The sequence below is a fragment of the Pristis pectinata genome, chromosome 25 (assembly GCF_009764475.1).
Source record: "Pristis pectinata isolate sPriPec2 chromosome 25, sPriPec2.1.pri, whole genome shotgun sequence".
Taxonomy (NCBI): Eukaryota; Metazoa; Chordata; class Chondrichthyes; order Rhinopristiformes; family Pristidae; genus Pristis; species Pristis pectinata.
In genome coordinates this window covers 23,173,375-23,193,044 of record NC_067429.1, presented here as the reverse complement: position 1 = coordinate 23,193,044, position 19,670 = coordinate 23,173,375, and the positions used below count along the sequence as shown (strand labels likewise).

General features: G+C 40.4%; 1 protein-coding gene across 1 annotated transcript in view; it reads left to right on the top strand.

Moving 5' to 3' along the window:
• The first annotated feature begins 792 nt into the window (after positions 1–792).
• The window catches only part of LOC127582835 (meiosis-specific coiled-coil domain-containing protein MEIOC-like), a 40,182-nt gene continuing 21,304 nt past the window's right edge, over positions 793–19,670 (top strand). Inside the window, exons 1-5 of the mRNA XM_052038401.1 lie at positions 793–915; positions 3,815–3,940; positions 5,473–5,621; positions 12,423–12,527; positions 17,340–19,254. Of these exons, the coding sequence (XP_051894361.1) occupies positions 793–915; positions 3,815–3,940; positions 5,473–5,621; positions 12,423–12,527; positions 17,340–19,254 (2,418 nt within the window). The remainder of the gene's footprint in view (positions 916–3,814; positions 3,941–5,472; positions 5,622–12,422; positions 12,528–17,339; positions 19,255–19,670) is intronic.

The window sequence follows — 19,670 nt, the reverse complement described above, 5'->3', positions numbered from 1 at the left end:
TGATTGTCAATCGTTTTTCAAAGACGGGGAAGATTTTGTGCAAGGCAAAAACGATTTCTGTAAAGATATTTGCTTTCCTGGGGCACGTTTCTTAATGCTTACCCTGTTGTCGGAGCCAGGTTGGATATTGATGAAGACTGAAAAGGATTATTGCCAGAAAATATAGGGTAAGGAAAGCTCCCACACAACGGGGCAAAGATCAAACTAACTGTCATAACTCAACCATAAAGCCCCAATCTTTATCTCGGTTGCAGCTTTTCTTTTCGTTGGAAAGGGTTTACTGCCCGTATAGTGTAATTTGACAAAAGTAGCATTGGAGACAACTGGAGTAAATTACACTTGGTAATAAAGTCGGCTTCTCCTTTAAAAGTTCGAGGCGCCCTTCAACCGCCTCGCACCTCCTTACCTCGCCAGCAGCCGAAACCAGCGGGACCCCCAGGCCCGGACAGCGGGCGGGGAGGGCTCAACCAATAGCGTGGCGTCGTGTTTCCCTCTCCTGAGTCGCATCGAATCAGATTCGCGGATCGCATTCCATCCAGCCAATCAGAGGAGAAACCGCCGGGCTTTCGAGGGGCGTGGAGCTCGCCTCAAGGCTGGCGGCTCGCTGCTGCCCGCACCCCCCCCCCCCGCCCCCCCCCTCCCGGACTCCCGACGACCAATGTGACGGACGCTCGCGCTGAGCGCGGGAAGGGGCGCGAGAGGCGATCGTCCATTCGGCGCGTGTGCGCGAGCGCGAGTTCGCGGACTCCCCAACGGTCCCCGCCTGCCCGCCCGTCAGTAAATGGGCAGCAGATGGGCGAGTCCGGCGGGGAGACGGAGCCCGGTGATCTGCAGCCGATCCCCATTCCTCGCCTGAGAAAACGCCCCAGCAGCCCAGCCACCCCGTTCTCCTCGCCTGAGGAAGACCACTTGAGGGTATATGGAGGTGAGACCGTCGCTAATGGCGAGTGAGAACTTAAAATTTCAAACTCCAATTCCGTAACGGTGTTTAATGGACGTTCTCGCTTCGGGTTTATTATTATGCTCAATTATAAAACTGGGAAACGGAGTCGTTGGGTTCGTGGCGTCGATAATATTTGCTAAATCATGTGTTTTTGGGCGGGGGGGGAGATACTCCGCCCGCGGGTTTTACTGGTTTTGAAAGGTGCGGCTCGAGGTCGGGGTCGACGGCTGATTAAAAAGGGATAAATGTAAGTGCTAAGTAAGTGTAGGAAAAAATGTATTTGAGTATTGAGGGAATACTGGAAAATCTTATACCATGGGAGAAAGGTAAATGAAACGTGATCTTGCACAAGTTGTTTAGTGTACAGAAAGGTAAACTTGTGAGAGTACACTAAAGGAAACAAACTTAAAATAGTGAAAAGGACGTGTACTAATATCAAGAACAACTTGATGCAGAAAATGAAAATTGAAGAAGTGCAGATGCTGAAAATCTTAACAAAATGCTGGAAATATCCAGCATGTCAGGCAGCTTCTACGGAAGGAAAAACGGTTAATATTTCAGGATGAAGATTCTTGCCTGATCATTTTTTTTTATTTTATTGCAATTTGTGTTATCAATTTACGGATTAGAACTGGATAGAACACCGGAGGCAAAATCTTTGAAATAATTACATGCTGCGATGGATTAATTTAAAACGCAGTCTTCATTTGTAACTATCTTGTGAAATCATAGCTGAGTTATCTACCACTCCTGGCACTGAGTACACCATCCCTATCTGTTAAACTACAAGGGGGAGTCCTAGCTTTCATTAGTATCTAATATCTCCCAAACGAAGGCTGTAGATGATCTGCCAGAACATTATTTTGTTCAACAGAAAGTTCAGAATGAATAAATACCAAGAGATCCCTAGATCTGTGGAGAAGCCTTTGTTTAAATTTTGCACCAAGGTCTTAATCTGCATGTTTATTATGCCTAAATTATTCTGGGCAGAAATCAACAAAGTATAGGATGATGAGTACATGAAACTTTGAATACTGACAAGGTAAATGAGCAGTGACTATTTTCATATTACATTCTGACTTATTATAAGAGAATAATTAAGAAAAACTGAGTTAGGTAATCTATCAGGATGCGTATACTCAACATTTTCAAATAGCATCTTCATGTTCTTCATTATTCTACAATTAACCATTTGAAGAGACCTCAATTTCATGTCAGTTTACATATCAGAAAAGGTATATGTCATGCAGCCCTTGAAAGAAAAATCTATTAAATTTATTACTTTTTAAGCAAGAAAAAGATCACAGTAATGCAGCCTCGAAGGTTGGCCAAAGTTGGTTTGAACGGTGCTTCCTGTTTCATCATTTTATGGCAATGTAATCTATTATTACTGATACATTAAAGTTACAACAATTAGAACAAATGCAGGAACAGTAGACCTTTTCTAAAACCATCCATTGCTGTGGCACACTTTCTCTTTGGTGTAAATGAAACTTTATACTTCTTAATGATTGTTGTATGTGCTCTTTGTTGGAAAAAGTATATGGACAGTTGTCTATTGAATCAGTGCTTTAGACCCACTATATTTGTGCTGACCATCAAGAACCCATATATCCTAATCCCTTTTCCAGCACTTGGTCCTTTGCTTTCTATGCCGTAGCAATTCAGGTGCTCACCTAGATACTTCTTGGGTGTTATGAGATCACAGGCCTCCACTACCCACTCGTACAGTGCATTCCAGATTGCAACCACCTTCCAGATGAAAATTTCCTTATCACCTCTAACCCCTTACCCTAAATCTATGCCTCTGATTTTGGACTTCTCTGCTCTTCCTACTATCTAGCCTATCCATGCCCTTCATAATTTTGTTTACTTTTATCAAGTCTCACCTCCACCTCCTCAGTTCCACAGAAAACAAACCCAGTCTATCTAGTTTCTCCACATAACTGAAAAGTTATATCCCAGGCAAGACCCTGCTACAAACTCGGGAACTTAGACTCTCACTTTAAAGCTTCATATTTTAGCTACATCTGAAGTCTTGCTGCTTTCAAATCTGTCCAATTCTTCAGAAACTGATGCCTATCCTTCAGATTAAGAATAAGAGTAGTCCTATTTTGTGTTTGGAGTTTGATGTTTGTTTATGCATACCCATGGTGATTAATCAAAAACAATGGAGACAAAGCTGAAGAGGGGCATTTAATTGGTTTTTCAGAGTAAATTACATTTCTGAACCTAATATGTATATGGTGATGTGTGTAATCAAGTAATATCTTTGGAAGGTCACCAACCCAAAAATATTAACTTTGTTTCTCTCTTGAAAGATCCTGCTTGAAATGCTGTGTTAATTTCATTTGTTTTTTATTTTGATATCACAAATTCCAAGCATATTTGCATCCCTTATTGTGAGCCCATCCCTGCAATGGAGGGAAGTTTGATTTGCCACTGAGTAAAAAATAATTGCAGTACCTTGAGTGGCTTTTAACTTAAAGTTTGGATTGTGATAATTGGTTAATTGTTCTAAAGACAACAAGACATTTAAACTTGTTAGCGATTACAATCTGGCAAAGAAGATCCCAAATTTTGGCCCCAAGGGATGAAAGCTTGCAAGGGCATGATCCAGATTGAACCAAAAGTGGACTTGGTAGTGCCCTGTGCCCCTGGTAATTCGCAAATAGATATTCATCTCTGGATTAAGTTCAGTGACATCACCAGCAAAATCAGATTATTGACCATCATATCTTGTTTTTTTCCTTCAATCTCCCTGTATGAATTGCATATTTGAAAAGAGTAGTTTTTCATTACACTTTTAAAAAATAATTACTTAGTTTAATTGTATTGAATACTTGTAAAGAAAATATATTTTTTTTTTAGCCTAAAACTGTTTTGAAAAGTGTGAATCGTTACTACAATGGCATTGATGCTAACAGCAGATCAACAGATGTATTTGGTGATGCTTTGGTCAATTGTAATTCATTCTTCAGTCCTTATAAAGCACAGGTAAAAGTAATTATATTTCATCTGTGTGTGTGGGGGTGGGGGGAGGTGGAGGAATTGTCAGCGTTTCGGGTTGTGACCCTGCATCAGGACTGAGTCGAGAGGGAAAGATAGCTGGTATAAAGAGGGGGAGAGGTAAGATGGGGGCCAGTAGGTGATAGGTGGACTGAGGAGGGGTGACGGATGTCCAGGCAAGTGTGAGGTGTTGCACTTTGGAGGTCAAATGAAAGGAGAAAGTATACAGTTAATGGTAGGCCCCTTAATAGCATTGAAGTGCAGAGGGATCTTGGGGTCCAAGTCCATGGTTCAATGGAAGTGGCTACACAAGTGGATAAGGTGGTAAAGAAGGCGTATAGCATGCTTGCCTTCATTGGCAGCTGTGTTGAGTATAAGAGTAAGGAAGTCATGCTGAGGCTATATAAAACTTTAGTCAGGCTGCACTTGGAGCATTGTGTGCAGTTCTGGTTGCCCCATTATAGGAAGAATGTGGAGACTGGAAAGGGTGCAGAAGAGGCTTTCCAGGATGCTGCCTAGATTAGAGGGTATGAGCTATAAGGAAAAGTTGGACAAATTTGGGTTGTTCTACTTAGAGTGTTGGAGACTGAGGAGAGACCTGATAGAGGCTTTTAAATTAATGAGAGGCATAGGTAGGGTAGACAGTCAGAATCTTTTCCCCAGGGTGGAAATATCAAATAGCAGAGGACATGCTTTTAAGGTTAGAGGGGGGAAGTTTAAAGGCAATGTAAGGGACAAGTTTTTTTTCACATAGAGTGGTAGATGCCTGGAATGGGTTACCAGGGGTGGTAGTGGAAGCAAGTAGTTTGGAGTTTGAGGCTTTTAGAATTACATATGAATATGAAGGAAGCAGAGGGATATGGATGATACACAGGAAGGGGACATTTCGTATAAATTAGCATCAAGATCAGCACGACATCGTGGGCCTAATGGCCTGTCCAATGCTGTACCGTTCTATAATTAGCACGTGGGGGAAGGGGAGAGTGAAGATGGAGACAGCTGCTAGAGGGAGATAATTGGGAACATGAGGGCTACTAGTGCTAGAATCTGATAAGTAAGGAAGGTGATAAAGGGAACCATGAGGGAAGAGGTGAAGGGCAGATGAACCAGAGGGGGAGGAAGGATGTGGTGGGTGAAACCAGGAGCGGGATGAAAAAGGGTGACTTCCTTGCATTCTGCTTCTTTGGACTCTTGAGGTAACCGATGAGGTCAACATGGAAACCGCAGACTTGCCACAGATGGGGCAGAGGTATCTAACAGGAAGGGTGGTTTATGTTGAATTTCTGTTACGACAAATCTCTTGCGATTTTGTACTTGTTTTAGGTTGCATTTTCTGTCTCCCGGAATTAAGGCTTATTACAATCTTCAGTGTTTCAGAGGATTGATTGAACAGGTCTGATTGTGATACATGCATATGTAATCTCTTAATATCTTTTCTGAAAATGTTTTGTAAGACTTAATACTTGTTTCTAAAGAAAAGTATTTCATAATGCTTGCCTTAACATGTGAATTCCCTTTAGGTACCTCAATATGAAGAAAATGTAGATTCACATCAGTCCTACACTACATCTGTGTCAACCACTCCTGATTCTTCCTTGTTTTATGTTCCTTGGTCAACATCTGGAGACGATTATAAGCAGCTTGCTGGATCACAAAGTAATCCTAACCGGTACGTGGATTATCTGTTCCTGGAATTGGGTGAAATTTTTTAAAAAACTAGTGTACAGGCAACTCCCACTTTGCTTGGGGGGGGGGGGTGTGGTGGGGAGTGGAGGGTGGCATTCCCAATAAACTGCCTGGGTTGCAAGCCATTCATCTGTGCATGTGTCAAGAAGCACAAGTTGGGTGGAAAAAAAATTTTGTTTTTTTTTGGCACATGAATTCTGAGAACAAATTTTATTCTGAGAACAAATTTTTGGATTCTGTAAGTGTGATTTTCCCCCCCCCCCCCCCATAATGTAGGGGTCACTTTTATAAATATTGTCATATTTTGAGAGCTGTCAATTATTGCCCTGATATCAGAAGGAATCGCTTTGCTAAGGCCATTGTTTCAGATTTGAGAAAGTAAGTCTAATCTATGTAGCTTTATTTCCATATCTGTGGTCATTTCCTTGTAGCCATGAGAAATCAGCAATTTAAAAATGAGAAGTATTTTTAATAATTTAGCATGTTTTACAATATGAAGCAATTCTTTTCTCTGCTTCACATTTTTTGCCATTGATCTTCAAAAGTTTGATACATTTTTCTGTACATTAGACTAAGCTTTTTGCACTTCTTTCAGTTCGATAAAGATTAGCATTGTAACCATAGTAGCATAGTATAGATGGAAACACTATATAAAAAAAATGCATGTTGTAATAGGGATCCAAAATTTTCACAAATAAACTGATACTGGAGCCCATTCTGTGATCGCAGAGAGAAAAGCCATGTGATCAGTGCTAATTTATTCACAGAACTGAAGTGGGATGTTAACCCAGTTGTTTTCAGGATTTTGTGTCTCTCTTGCATAGGGAGTTTTGTATATTTAAAACAAAAGTTAAGAAATTGGAGAACAGTAGACAGCCATTCGACGTTAAAAATAATAGGTACAAATTAAGAGAATTAAAAACAGTCACAATAATTCACAACTATCATAGAGTGTGTATAAGAGAAGAACTAATAGCTAAACTCAAAATGACAAGACCCCAAAATCCACAAAATAGAGACCAACTAATAGCAAAGCTGATATTGTTTAGCTCGTTGATGGGTGGCAAAGTCAATGTTTTCCTGTGTGATTTATATTCCATCAATTCATTTATGGCTTTCATGCAACATTATAGTTTCTTTATTTCCACCTGATCCTTACATTAACAGTGCAAACAATCAAGATGTAAACTTCAGTTGACAAACATGGTACACTCATTTTCCAGTGGTTCCAAAGTGGATATATTGGTGTGCTTTACAAATTGACACTTGGGGGGGAAAAACTGTTTTGATTCATGCCCGTTGCTGCCTGCTATTTGAGCCTTGGAATGAATTATTAATGTAACAGTCAAGGATATTGCCAACTGTTGGGACTAGAATCATTTGATTTAATTTTTGGTTCTGTTCATTTTTATTATGGAAGCCAGTTTTTAGCAAAATGGGGTATTTTTTTTCAACCTGAGGGAGCAATAACAAGAAATTAAAATTTCAGTTTCCATAATAAATTGCCACTAAAATTGATAATGATGATAAAGTCAGTCTATTACTGCCTGTTTTCTTTTACTAGTCTGCCCATCACCCCACCACTCCTGAGTTATCTTAGTCACTTCATTGACTTGTGTACCCTAGTATAAATCTGTAATTAAATGTCATTGGTTTGCATACAGAGATATATTACCGATATAAAAATCATATTGGTGTAAAACAAATTTGATAAAAGCCCCACCAACCACTAAATGTTGCAACTTTAAATATTCTTGCTGCTTATGATACATGTGTCATACCAATCTGTAGCAAGTGAGGTTTGTCATAGATCATGGGTAGGTGAGTGTGCCATGGTATACATATTGATCTGATGCATTCTAATTCTTTGTCATATCTTTCATCCAATGCCATCCCTGTTTTAAAAGAAGTTGTTAAAGAATTAATTTTAACAAGTTAAGGAGTTTTTGAAAAGGGTTGGACGCTGGAAGTAATTGGTACTTGCTTTTTGAATGAGACTTTCAAAAACAAAACCTTGCAGAGTCATTTAATATCTGGAGAAATCTGGCGTTTGAAGTCCAGAAAGAATTGCTGGCTTTGGCAAACATGAGGAGAGGTGGTCCACTAAAGAGTCAACGTAATCTGTCGTTACTGTGGTCAGGAAGATTGTGTTCTCAATTGTTGATCAGTGAACTTAATTGTAGTGTAAAAATGTGCTCTGGAAGTTTCAATTGAATGATTAGGTTGGCTTGATCCTCTCTGCATGCAATGCTTTGTTTAAAAAAAAGGTTGTTCTGATCCAGTAATGATGCTCACAGGCAAATTTAGATTCAGACAAATTTAACACGTGTATTTGCCTGGAATCCAGGAAGAGCAACAGTGGTAAAGGGGAGGAGGAATTACAGAACCCTTAAATAGCACTTTTTTTTTGAAGGATCACTAGTTTGCTACAGTTTTGAGATCTTAGTAGTAAGAATGACAGTCTGGATATCCTGCCGAAGGAGATACTTCGAAAGAAGTTGGAAATTTGAGGCCCTGTGAGCAAATGTGCATCATGTATAGGAGGAGGTGACCTTTTCAGTGTATACAGTTGTCTGTGTCATAGGTCCTGCAAGTAAATCTGTTCCAGAGCATTGTCAAGGTTCAATTGACTGCATTGTGTAAAATGAAATAATGCACAGGCTATGTATGCAGCAAGCCATATTCATAAACCCTGGAATTTGCTTATAAATTTTCAATCTACTGTCTACTATATAAACCTGCATTTTTAAAATGGTTGTCTGCCAAAGAGACAGTTCTAATCTTCCATAGCTATCACAGGTTTTGCCACAAAAGCATGAAAGTGTTGATGCCATTAGTTACAATGATTTCTCAGTGGGAGCTCTGTTACATTTTGCCCTGAAGTTACGACATACTGCAATGAAGGGGAATCTCCCCTCCTATTTTGGAAAAAGAGCTGTAAACTTGAGGCTTGTACCTTTCAGTTATCCCATATGCAAAGAAACTAATTCAGAGTCTATACGTTGAATGATGTTCCTTCTGAAGTTTTGGAATCCACCAGTCTAAAGCCATGAGATGGTACAATCATATCTTTATCACACTAATACCTTTGTCATGTTCTGTAAATCTCACAATTTCACTTTCTAACTAACTTCTAATTCCCACCACCTGGATGAAGTGAAATGAACTGCTGCTTTGGAGTAATGCATGGGTTCATCTTAATGGATTTTCACCAGAGCTAGATGGAGCAGCTAATCATAATATATCACTGTAAAAAGAAAATGTACTTTTTTTTATAATGCTGAATCAAAACATGACATTGGAAATATTCCAACGGGTGGTATCCAATGGGATTACCACCAGGCAAATCTTCCCCTCTCTGCTTTCTGCAGGGGTTGCTTCCCCCGTGACCCCCTTGTCTGCTCATCCCTTCCCACTAAGTGTTATACCTGCCCATACACTACCTCCCTCACCACCATCCAGGGCCCTAAACTGTCCTTCCAAGTGAGGCAGTCCTTCACATTTGAATCCATCGGTGTTATTGTATCTGATGCTCCTGGTGCAGCCTCCCCTACATCAGTGAGACCCAATGCAGATTGGGAGACTGCTTCATTGAGCACCTTCACTCCATCCGCTGTACCAGCCAGGATCTACCGGTGGCCAGCCATTTTAATTCCACTTCCCATTCCCACACCAACATGTCTGTCCACAGTCACCTCCTCTGCTGGGTTAAGGCTAGATGCAGATTAGAGGAACACCACCTTATATTCTGCCTTTGTAGTCTCCAACCTGACAGAATAAACATCAAATTTGCCAACTTCTGGTAACCACTCCCCTTTGTCACCCCACCACCCCATCTCCTTTTTTTTCCTCCTGATCCATCTGGCCCTCATCACCCTATCTATCTCCCCTCCCCCATCTACCCATCACCCACACACCCCTTCCCTTTATTCCAAGTTCCACTCTTCTCCTTTTGAGATTCCATCTTCTTCAGCTCATTGTCACTTCCACCTATCACCTCCCAGCTTATTGCATCATTCCCACTGTCTCCCCCACCGGCCCACCCCCTTGCCTATCACCCCCCCCCCCCCTCACCTTGATCGGTCTATCATCTGCCTGCGCTTGCTCCCCCCCTCCCACCTACCTTTTTATACTGGCCATCTCCATTTCTTTTTAGTCCAGCAGAAGGGTCTCAACCCAAAATGTCGACTGTCCATTTCACTCCATTAGATGCTGCCTGACCTGCTGAGTTTCTCCAGCTCTTATGAGCGTTGCTGGAAATATTCAGCAGGTCAGGTAGCATCTGTAGATAGAGTAACAGAGTTAATGTGTTAATGTTTCAGATCATGAACTATTTCCAGAACTAGGAAAAATTGGGAATCAAGCATGTTTTAAGTTGCAAAGAAGAGGAGGGATGGAGAGAACAAAGGGATTGTCTTTGATAGGATGGGGACCAGAAGCAACTGGCTAACACAAATGGGTGCAGTGCCAGCTGAGAGAAGTTGATGAAGGCTTGTTAATGGCAGATGACCTGTCTGAATAAGATGTATAGAGATGAATGAAAGCAGAGAAGAGAGAGATAAAATGCTAGGAGTAAAAGTGCTGGAACTGAAAACTGGAGAAGCAAAACACTGCATGTATTGGCCAGTTTTGAAACAAGTTGGAAAAGCTGTTTATCTGAAACTGTTGAATTCAGTGTTGTCAGATGATGAGATGCTGTTACTGTTTGTGTTGGGTTTCTTTGGAACTGTGTAGGACTTGGAGGTAATGGACATCCTTGCAGACTGAATGATGATGTACTTTTGTTTTCACTTTAGGAGTACTTTTTTTTAAGTTGTTATCTTTTAAGTTAAGTTTGGATTCAAAATTGGTTTGGTCATAGGGTGGTAGTGGAGAGGTGTTTCTCTGACTGGATGTCTGTAACTACCAGTGTTCTGGATGGATCAGTGCTGGGTCCTCTGATTAAGTTTGCAGACAACACAAAAATTGGTGAAGTTATGGATAATGAGGATTATTGTTAAATGATTCATTGGGAGATAGATCAGTTGGAGATGTGGCAGAGAAATGGCAGATGGGGTTTAATCCAGGCAAATGTGAGTAGTTGCACTTTGGGAGGTCAAATGTTAGTGGAAAGTATGCAGTAAATGACAGGATCCTTCAGAGCAATGATGTACAGAGGAATCTTGGGTGCAAGTCCATAGCTCCCTAAAAGTGGAAACTGTAGATAGGGTGGTAAAGAAGACGTACAGCATGCTTGCCTTTTGAGTATAAAAGTTGGGAACTCATGTTACAGCTGTATAAAACTTTGGTTAGGCCACATTTGGAGTATTGTGTGCAGTTCTAGTCGCCACATTACGAGAAGGATATGGAGGCTTTGGAGAAGGTGCAGAAGAGTTTCACCAGGATGTTCCCTGGATTAAAGAGTATTAGCTATAAAGAGAGGTTGGACAAACTTGGATTTTTTTTTCCTGGAGTGTTGGAGGCGCAAATAGTTTTTTTTTTCCCAGGGTTGAAATGTCAAATACCAGAGGCCATATCCTTGTAGTGAGAGGGGGAAAAGTTTAAAAGGGGTGTGTATGGTAAGTTTGTTACTCAGAGAATTGTAGGTACCAGGAACGTGCTGCTGGGAGAGTGGTAAAAGGTATGATAGTGATGTTTGAAAGGTATTTGGACAGGCACACGAACATGCAGGGAATGGAGGGATATGGATTATGTGCAGGCAGATGGGATTAGTTTAATTTGGCATCATGGTTGGCACAGATGGGACGAAGGACCTGTTCCTGTGCTATACTGTTCTATGTTCCATGTACTCCCTGCAGCTGAAGGTGGCTTCAGTTTCATCTTGGGAGTCAATACAAAAAGATATTGCAGAGTATGAACACTTTAATATTCAACTAGGGAGCTTTGAGTTCCGAAAATAGACTCTGAATGTTAGGTTTATTTAGGTTGAAGAATCTAGACATGAGAGAGGATTTGACTGAGGTTTTTTAATTGGCAAAGTGATTGGATGCTTTCTTATTTTTAAAAAAAGGCTTTCAGTGACAATTATGTAATATAAAGGTTATGTATACAGAATTCATAGACAAAGAAGTAGAAGCATTTTTTTTGTATTTTCACAACATGTTATCTTCTGGAGCATAAGGTGGAACTAATGTCCTTATTTTTTTTGAAAGGGCAAGTCCCAAGTTTACCATGCCTAAGTAATTGTTAGCTGTGTTTATGAGGAGCTCTGGACAAATTAGAGCTCATAACTCTGTCTTTAGTAATTGAGAATTAAATTTCCAGAATTCTGCCTGACTTGGCTGAAGATGTAATTATTTCTCACCACCTACCAGCCTAGTTAGGAGGTGGATGAATGCTGTATCTTCTTTTCCTTTGGATGGGCCAGATTTAATGGTCATTTCTTTTCCATTCAAAAATAGAAGATATTTTTTGAAATCTAAATCTGCTCAATAATTCCACCAATTAGAATGCAGATAATAAGTTTTAAAAGATGGAGAGCCAACAGAAGTTAAATACTTTAATAGGACAGCAGTATTAAACCATGCAATACATTCTGCATTTACGTGCTTCTGAATTACATGATGTTGTACTGTATGTTCCCGAGGTCAATTATAGGTCCAAAGATTAAATGATTTTTCTTTCAATTAAATGTCCTCCTTGTGATGTTTAATCTCAAAATCCATGGTAGCTTTTTTTCTATCATTTCCTTATTTTTAATTTTATTGCTTCCATTCATCCTGACTTGAGTATGTTGGTACAATGGTAAAAATATTGATATTGCTGGATTTTATTTCCTGGATAGGTCACAGAATGAAATGAATGAATTTGGGAGTGCTGCAGACCTGTATGGACTTGTTTCCAACATTCTAGAAGAACCTGACCAGTCACAATCGTTATTTGTTGAAGGGTAGGTTTATACATAAAAATATATGGTAAAACTGAATAAATATCAGTGGGGGTGGAGCATCTATAACTAGAAATTGGATCAGGTAGCACTGTATTAAGCACAGCAGAAGTAAAAATTTATTTTTCACATGAAATTGCAAAAACAGTTATTCTCCAGAAATTGTGCAGTTCAGACACTTGAGTTATGATGCATACTAACGTACGTCCAGGTATTTGTCAATTATGGCTCACAAGGAATGATGTCTCACCTTGAGCAACGTTGTTTATAGAATATTCATGGGACAAATTGGGTTGCATATTTCAATTTCTAACAACTTATTGACCACTCAATGAAACATTTTCATAGCACTTCATTCACTGCAGATGCTTGATTTGTGTGGGCATGCACGTACACTTCTGTAGTATGCTGCAGAACAGTCTGAAGCTTGCCTCGCGATTCAAGGCTGCTGCTTTTTACCACAGTGACTTGGGTATACTGCCATTTGTACATTTGATGTCTCTTTTCTATGTGTGCTGCTTTGGAGCTCTCACTGGATGTAATTAGCCAGTTGGAGCTGCAGGACAGTAGTGAGAGGCAGGGCAGGGAACCTTGGAGAGAAAGAAGGGCTGTTCTTTGCAGACCCATTTCAACCCTCACCCCAAAACAAATCTATAGGGAACTATTCTCCTATCTCCAGTTCTTTGAAAATCAGTGTATCCAGATGTTATGGTTTTCTAAGTTAGTGAACAGAGATTGTGACCTTTTTTGGACAGAGCCTGTCACCCTGAATGTTATAGGCTTCAGCAATCAACTGCAATCCAGTTTGCACACCACAGCATTAGGACTTTATGGGTGTTTCCTATTCAGTGAAAGAGGACTTAATCCCCTCTTCTCTTGAGGGTCCAATCCATTGGGCAGAATGGTTACAAGTATGGAAATGACAGGTTGTATCCTCAACATCGGTCTTCAGTATTCAGTAGCAAAGGTGCCTTGGTGAGAGGTTACTGTTTGAGCACCTTTTTGTACCTCAACTGCAGTAGAGCTAGCCTACAAACACTCCTAAATTACTTCAGCCTTGTCTGCAGGAAAATCTTGCAACAAAGTTGCACTATGTTGACAATGGCTGCTGGTAGATTCAACAGGGATAGAGCATTCCTTGACCACCAATGCAGTGTGAATAAAGAAACAGATTTTTGTAGAGCATTCTTTCCTAAAGGATTCTCTGCCTCAAGCTGCCAGGCATTCTCTGCAGTTATCAATCACTGACGAAGACCAGATACTATATCATCCACAGCTATTCTCATTAAGATTCTTTAGTGTTCTAGGAATGTTTCATTATAAACGTGGATTAATTAAAGTTCCCACACTTGAATCATAACACTTCTCTGTAACATTTGAGAGATCAATAAGATTGCTGCTATCCACACAACTAGTGAAGACAGGAAATAGTTAATATTGTGCTGTAAGCCAGGTCTTTGGCTAACACTTGGATTGAGGTGTTCAGAATCAGGTTTATTATCACTGACATGTTGTGAAATTTGTTTTGCAGCAGCAATACAATGCAAGACATAAAAATTACTATGTTACAAAAATAAAGAAATAGTGCAAAAGAGGAATAATGACATAGTGTTCATGGACCATTCAGAAATCTGATGGTAGGGAGGCGGAGGAAGCTGTTTCTGAAACGCTGAGTGTGGGTCTTCAGGTTCTTGTACCTCCCCCCCACCTCCCCAGTGGTAGTAACATGAAGAGGGCATGTCCCGGGTGGTGAAGGTCCTTAATGATGGATGCCGCCACCTTGAGGCACTGCCTCTTGAAGATGTCCTCGATGGCGTGGAGAATTGTGCCCATGATGGAGCTGGCTGAGTCTACAACCCTCTGCAGCCTCTATCAATCCTGCACATTGGAGCCTCCATTGCACTGGTGATGCAACCAGTCAGATTGCTCTCTGCCATAGACTAGCTCTCCACCATGCATCTCTAGAAATTTGCAAGAGTCTTTGGTGACATACAAAATCTCCTCAAACTCCCAATGAAGTAGAGCTGCTGGCATACCACCTTCGTGATTGCATCAATGTGTTGGGCCCAAGATAGATCCTCTGAGGTGTTGACACTGAAGAACTTGAAGCTGCTTACCCTTTCCACTGCTGACCCCTCAATGATTAATGGTGTGTTTTCTCTCAACCTCCCCTTCCAGAAGCTCTCAATCAATTCTTTGGTCTCGCTGACATTGAGTGCAAGGTTGTTGTTGAGACACCACTCAACCAGCCGATCTATCTCACTCCTGTACGCCGCCTTCTGAGATTCTGCCAACAACAGTGGTGTCATCGGCAAATTTATAGATGGTGTTTGAGCTGTGCCTAGCCACATAGTCATGACTGTAGAGAGAGTAGGGTGGTGGACTAAGCACGTATCCTTGAGATGCACCTGTGTTAATTTTCAGTGAGGAGGAGATGGAGTCCAGAGGAACCCCATATGAAGTGACCGTGGAGACTTGAAAGCTGGAGCAATGCATTGGTACAGTGCTTTCTTTCTGAATAAACTTTATTGTTCCCTTCACACACAATTTCAATAGTGCCAGTTCCAAAGGTATATTTTCATTTACTGCCTTCAAAGAAATGGATGTTGAGTATTGAGAGTCACATTATCTGCACTTCTCGTTGCAATCCTGACCCTTCGAAGTGAAAGATTTAATGAAAATGCATGATAACGTAATAAAGGAAAGAAATCTACTACCTGACAGTGGACAAAGCTGCTGTCAAAGCATCTAGACGTGTGCCAACACATTATCAACTTCTGCATAGCAGCTGAGTGCTCCCAGTTGTCTGAACTTTATGCTTGAAGAATAGAAATCCACTCCTGAAAGACAGTGCTCCAATTACAACTCTCTGTTCTTACAAAAAGCTCCTTGGTGACAAAAGCATTGATTGGCGTGGCCTAAGGTTTCACTGTGGCACAAGACTTTGCGTAGTCACTACCTGTGCCTCTATCAGTTGCTGTATGGTAGAAGTGACCACACCAGGAGACATGGAGGTGTATTAATCTAACAGAGTGGAAATAATCTGTCAACTTGAAAATGGATCCTTCAATATAATCTTGAATTCTATAATACAATCTGAGTAATGTGCTGTACATCCTGGTGCCAGCTATTTCACTAGGTGATGCATGACTCTCTAACCTCTTCAACCCTTTGGTGCTGGTAATTGAGCTGGTGTTTTGTAGTATCTTCTGGAGTGATGTTCTTGTTAAGCCATGTGTCATTTACCTCCTGAGAGTCTATTCATGCATTCAAAAAGAAATGTATGGAAATGTATATGGTGCTATTAGATGGAGTGACCAATGTTCATGCAAATAAATACAGCATTCATTACTATGAGAGAAGGATGCATGGTAAAGGTCCAGAAAATACTTGCATGTATAGGATATCTGATGTCCTTGGCCTCACTGTGTGCTATGGCTTGAATGCTGACATTATCCATTAGGAGGTAGACCAGTAGACCACCACTAACCTGATGATTCTTTGTGTGTGTAAGGGTCCCTCTTGTTTGTGTGTTAAGCACTTATTACATCAAAGTATTGCGATCACACTTAAGAATATTTGAACTGCTGCCTCATCTTCATCTTGGATCTGAGTAGCATTCTGGCAAACCTGGGAAGATGATGTGACTTCTCTGTTCTACCATTTGTAAGGATGTTGATGTTGTAGTCTATGAAGTGGGCAGGTGAGGGCGCTCCCTTCCCTCCAATGTCTCCCTTCCAGCTATTTCATTAGAAAATACACAGCACACAACTTTCATTGGTTTGGTGGAGAGGGCTGGATCCCTGATGTCAACTGGCACAAAGTGCTGTAGGTATGCTAAATTGAAATAATTGGTGTTGGGATCTATGCGGTTTGCCATTTAAAGTAGGAGACCAATTCCATACTGTGTCTGAGCTGCGCTTGCACTGGCAGATTAAACATGTTGTGCGGGATTAGTACACCTTATTGAGAGTGATCCACTTTCTAGGCTTTGATGCTTTTTGTTTTCTCTTGCTGCTGATCCATGTGAGCTAGTGTTAAATTAAATATGTCTTAGCACTGTATGGCAGAGGCAGTCAATTGAATGTGTAAGGAATAATACAGGGATTTCCTCTGCTTTGTATTGCAGTGATTTCAAATAGCTGTACCATCTTGTCACGCAAACTAAATGTAATATTGGGCCAAATCTTCTGACCTGTGCCAGTGCAAAGCTGGACCTGCAAAAGTCCTGGTTTCCAACAGTGGCAAGGGCTGAAGCCAGTGATGGCATTCTGCCCTGTCCACTGTACTCCTAGCTGCTCCTGCACTGTACTGGTGATCCTCATGGAATCCAACCAAAAAGTATGAACTTCCACAGGCATCTCAGCTCTCAGTATGGGAAGTTTGCCCAGCAAGTCTGTATCTGACTCAAGTGTATGGGGAAAGGCAACTGCCAGAAGAGAGGTACATGCAATTTTTAAATTTAATTAAGTTTAAGTACTTGAGTTTTAAAAATATTCTTTTTAGCAGGCTCAAAATGATTTTGAATGGCGTTGACATTCACAAATATGCAACGGTTTCATAGCTAGTGAGCGTGGGGACAAGACCTCACCAGCTATCCAAGCTATTCTGTGAGTGCAACTTGCACGGAGACAACCCCTACATTACACAATGCAAAGTGTTGGTAATTGGGCTTCCTCTGGAAGGTTATACTTGGGGCCATGGGTGAGTACTCAGCAATCTTGGGAGATTAGAAAATGAGCCTAGGAAATGTATATTGTCTGTTGAGAATTTTATTAATATCTAATGTTCCCTAAAATGCATCTTTTATTTTAGAAATGCATCTTCTAATTTGTTAAGATCGATATGGTCTTCCACAACTAGCAGATATACTGAACACCTTGATCACTCATCTGAGTCTAAGAAGCCTGTAGATGCATCATATTCACAAACTGTTTTTAATGCAAAAGAATCCATAGCAACTTCTGACAAACAGCAGTACCAGCAGGATAATCATTTAGTCTCTCAGCAAAAAATAAATATGGAAGATTTTTTAGGATTTAATGACTTGGATCTCTCAGAGCAATGGCTCTTTCCTTCAAAGAAAGAAGCTACAGATTGCAGTCCCTTTCAGTCCACTGATACCACTAAGATGAACTTTCAAGAGTTTCCTTATGTGAAGAACTGTTCCAAACTTCAGGTAGGATTATCAGTTAGAGAACCAGGAACAGAGATGCACGTGTACAGCAGAGATGGGGGAGACTTTAAAGAAGTTGGTAATGCTACCAATCCGACATCTACAGATTTGTTTCCTTTCCTTCATAATTCTAGAAACACTTACATCAATACCAGCAACAGATACATGGAGCAATTGCATGGCAGTAAATTCAGACAAAACAAATTTGTGAATTTTAACATGGCAGATGGAAAATCTGCTTCTGATTGTGTACCAGAAGTACCAGTAATAGAAATGGATGCATGTACCAGAGTTTCCAAAGGAAAGCAAGTGCAAAATGGGTTTGATGAATTAAACATTGATCAACATGCCCTAAGATATTGTATAAAATCTACATCAAGTTTGAGTGATAAACAAATTTCAAAGGAAATTGGATTAGGTAGCGATTTGGGACAAAAGTGCACTTCAGAATGTGGAAGAAATCCTCATACATTTTGTCCAATTAGAAGTGACTTTGAGAAAGCCTTTGAAAAGCAACAACATTCTAATTATGATCATTTTTCACAGCAGTCTGAATACGTTCAGCCCTTAAATGCATTGCCAGTATCTGTGTATTCTGGAGAATCCTACCAAAATAGGCAATCCTGGACAAAATTGGCTACTTCTGGTTCTGAAACTAGTACTACTGCTTCATTTGGGAAGTCAGATAGTTCAACAGACCTCAGTAATCAAACGTCTCCTGCCTCTAAAACATCTACTCACTCATACTGTCCAGCTCCTCATCAGTCTTCCATGTCTTTTTCACAAAATAATGCTTATTTCCAGAGGTCTACAGGAATTTATAATCAGGATAATCACTCCAAGGTGTCTAGTAGTGAATTCACCTATAATATGGAAAGGGCTCAGACAGGTACACATGTTGAAGGACAAAACAAAGCCAGTGGAGATATGTACTTTGAATCGCCCATTGAGAAAAACTGTCAAAATGGAAAGCAAGTAAATGGATTTCATGGGAGTTCATCTCAGCAATATGCTGCAAATAAATATCCCAGCTATCAAACTAAGCAGCAAAACTGCCATTATGACTTGAATGAAGATGTGAAAAAAAAGGATGATGAATTTTCACAAAATACGTACAGAGATTTGCTAGGTGCTCCGTCTTATTATTATAATAATCACAATTCTCAACAAGGAGCTGGAGACGGCAACAATGTAGCAAATTATATGACTCGTTCTTCAGCTGCTTTTTCAAGTCCCTACATGATGGGTGACTTTAGACGGAACCATATTTCCCAACTTGGCCCACTTGGTGTTGCTTCAGGAAATAATCTTCAGTTTGGTCACCCTGTTGTTTCATTAATGGATCCCAGTGAGTTATTTCCTTATGAGGAGTTTAGTCATTTGTATCCTCTTTTCAATGATATGTTTTATGGTGATGCCCCCCTTTATGGATTTATACCGCCTTTTGGATTTCCAAGACCCATGAAAAATCGTAGTGGTCCGGCCAACGAACTTCATATTCGATTAGAAGAATGCTATGAACAATGGAGGGCTTTGGAAAAAGAAAGAAAAAAGGTAAATAAGTCTGTTGAAATAGTTAAAGCTTAACTTTTATTTCAAGGACTCTAGGAACATCTTAAGCTTAAATATTCTTGTTTTATTAATAAAATACCATGCTGTCTATTTCTTGACCTAAAGCTATGGATTTATTTTCAGCATTGAAATAAATTTCCCCATTTTGCTTACTCTAGGTGATCAGATATGAGGACTGCCTCAGCTTATGTTTATTTAAAATAGAGTTTGAGGGTTGATCAGGATCCCAGGAAATTCATTATGGGCTAGGGATGCAAGTTTTGTATGAGCATTAAAATCAAGTCCTTTTCTTTGGCCTTGCTAGTAACAGAAGAGGAAGGGCAGACCATTTTGCATTTGTGGAAAGCATGGAAGAACTGGTTTACCTTGTGTTCTGGTAAATTTAACAGCCGTGTTTG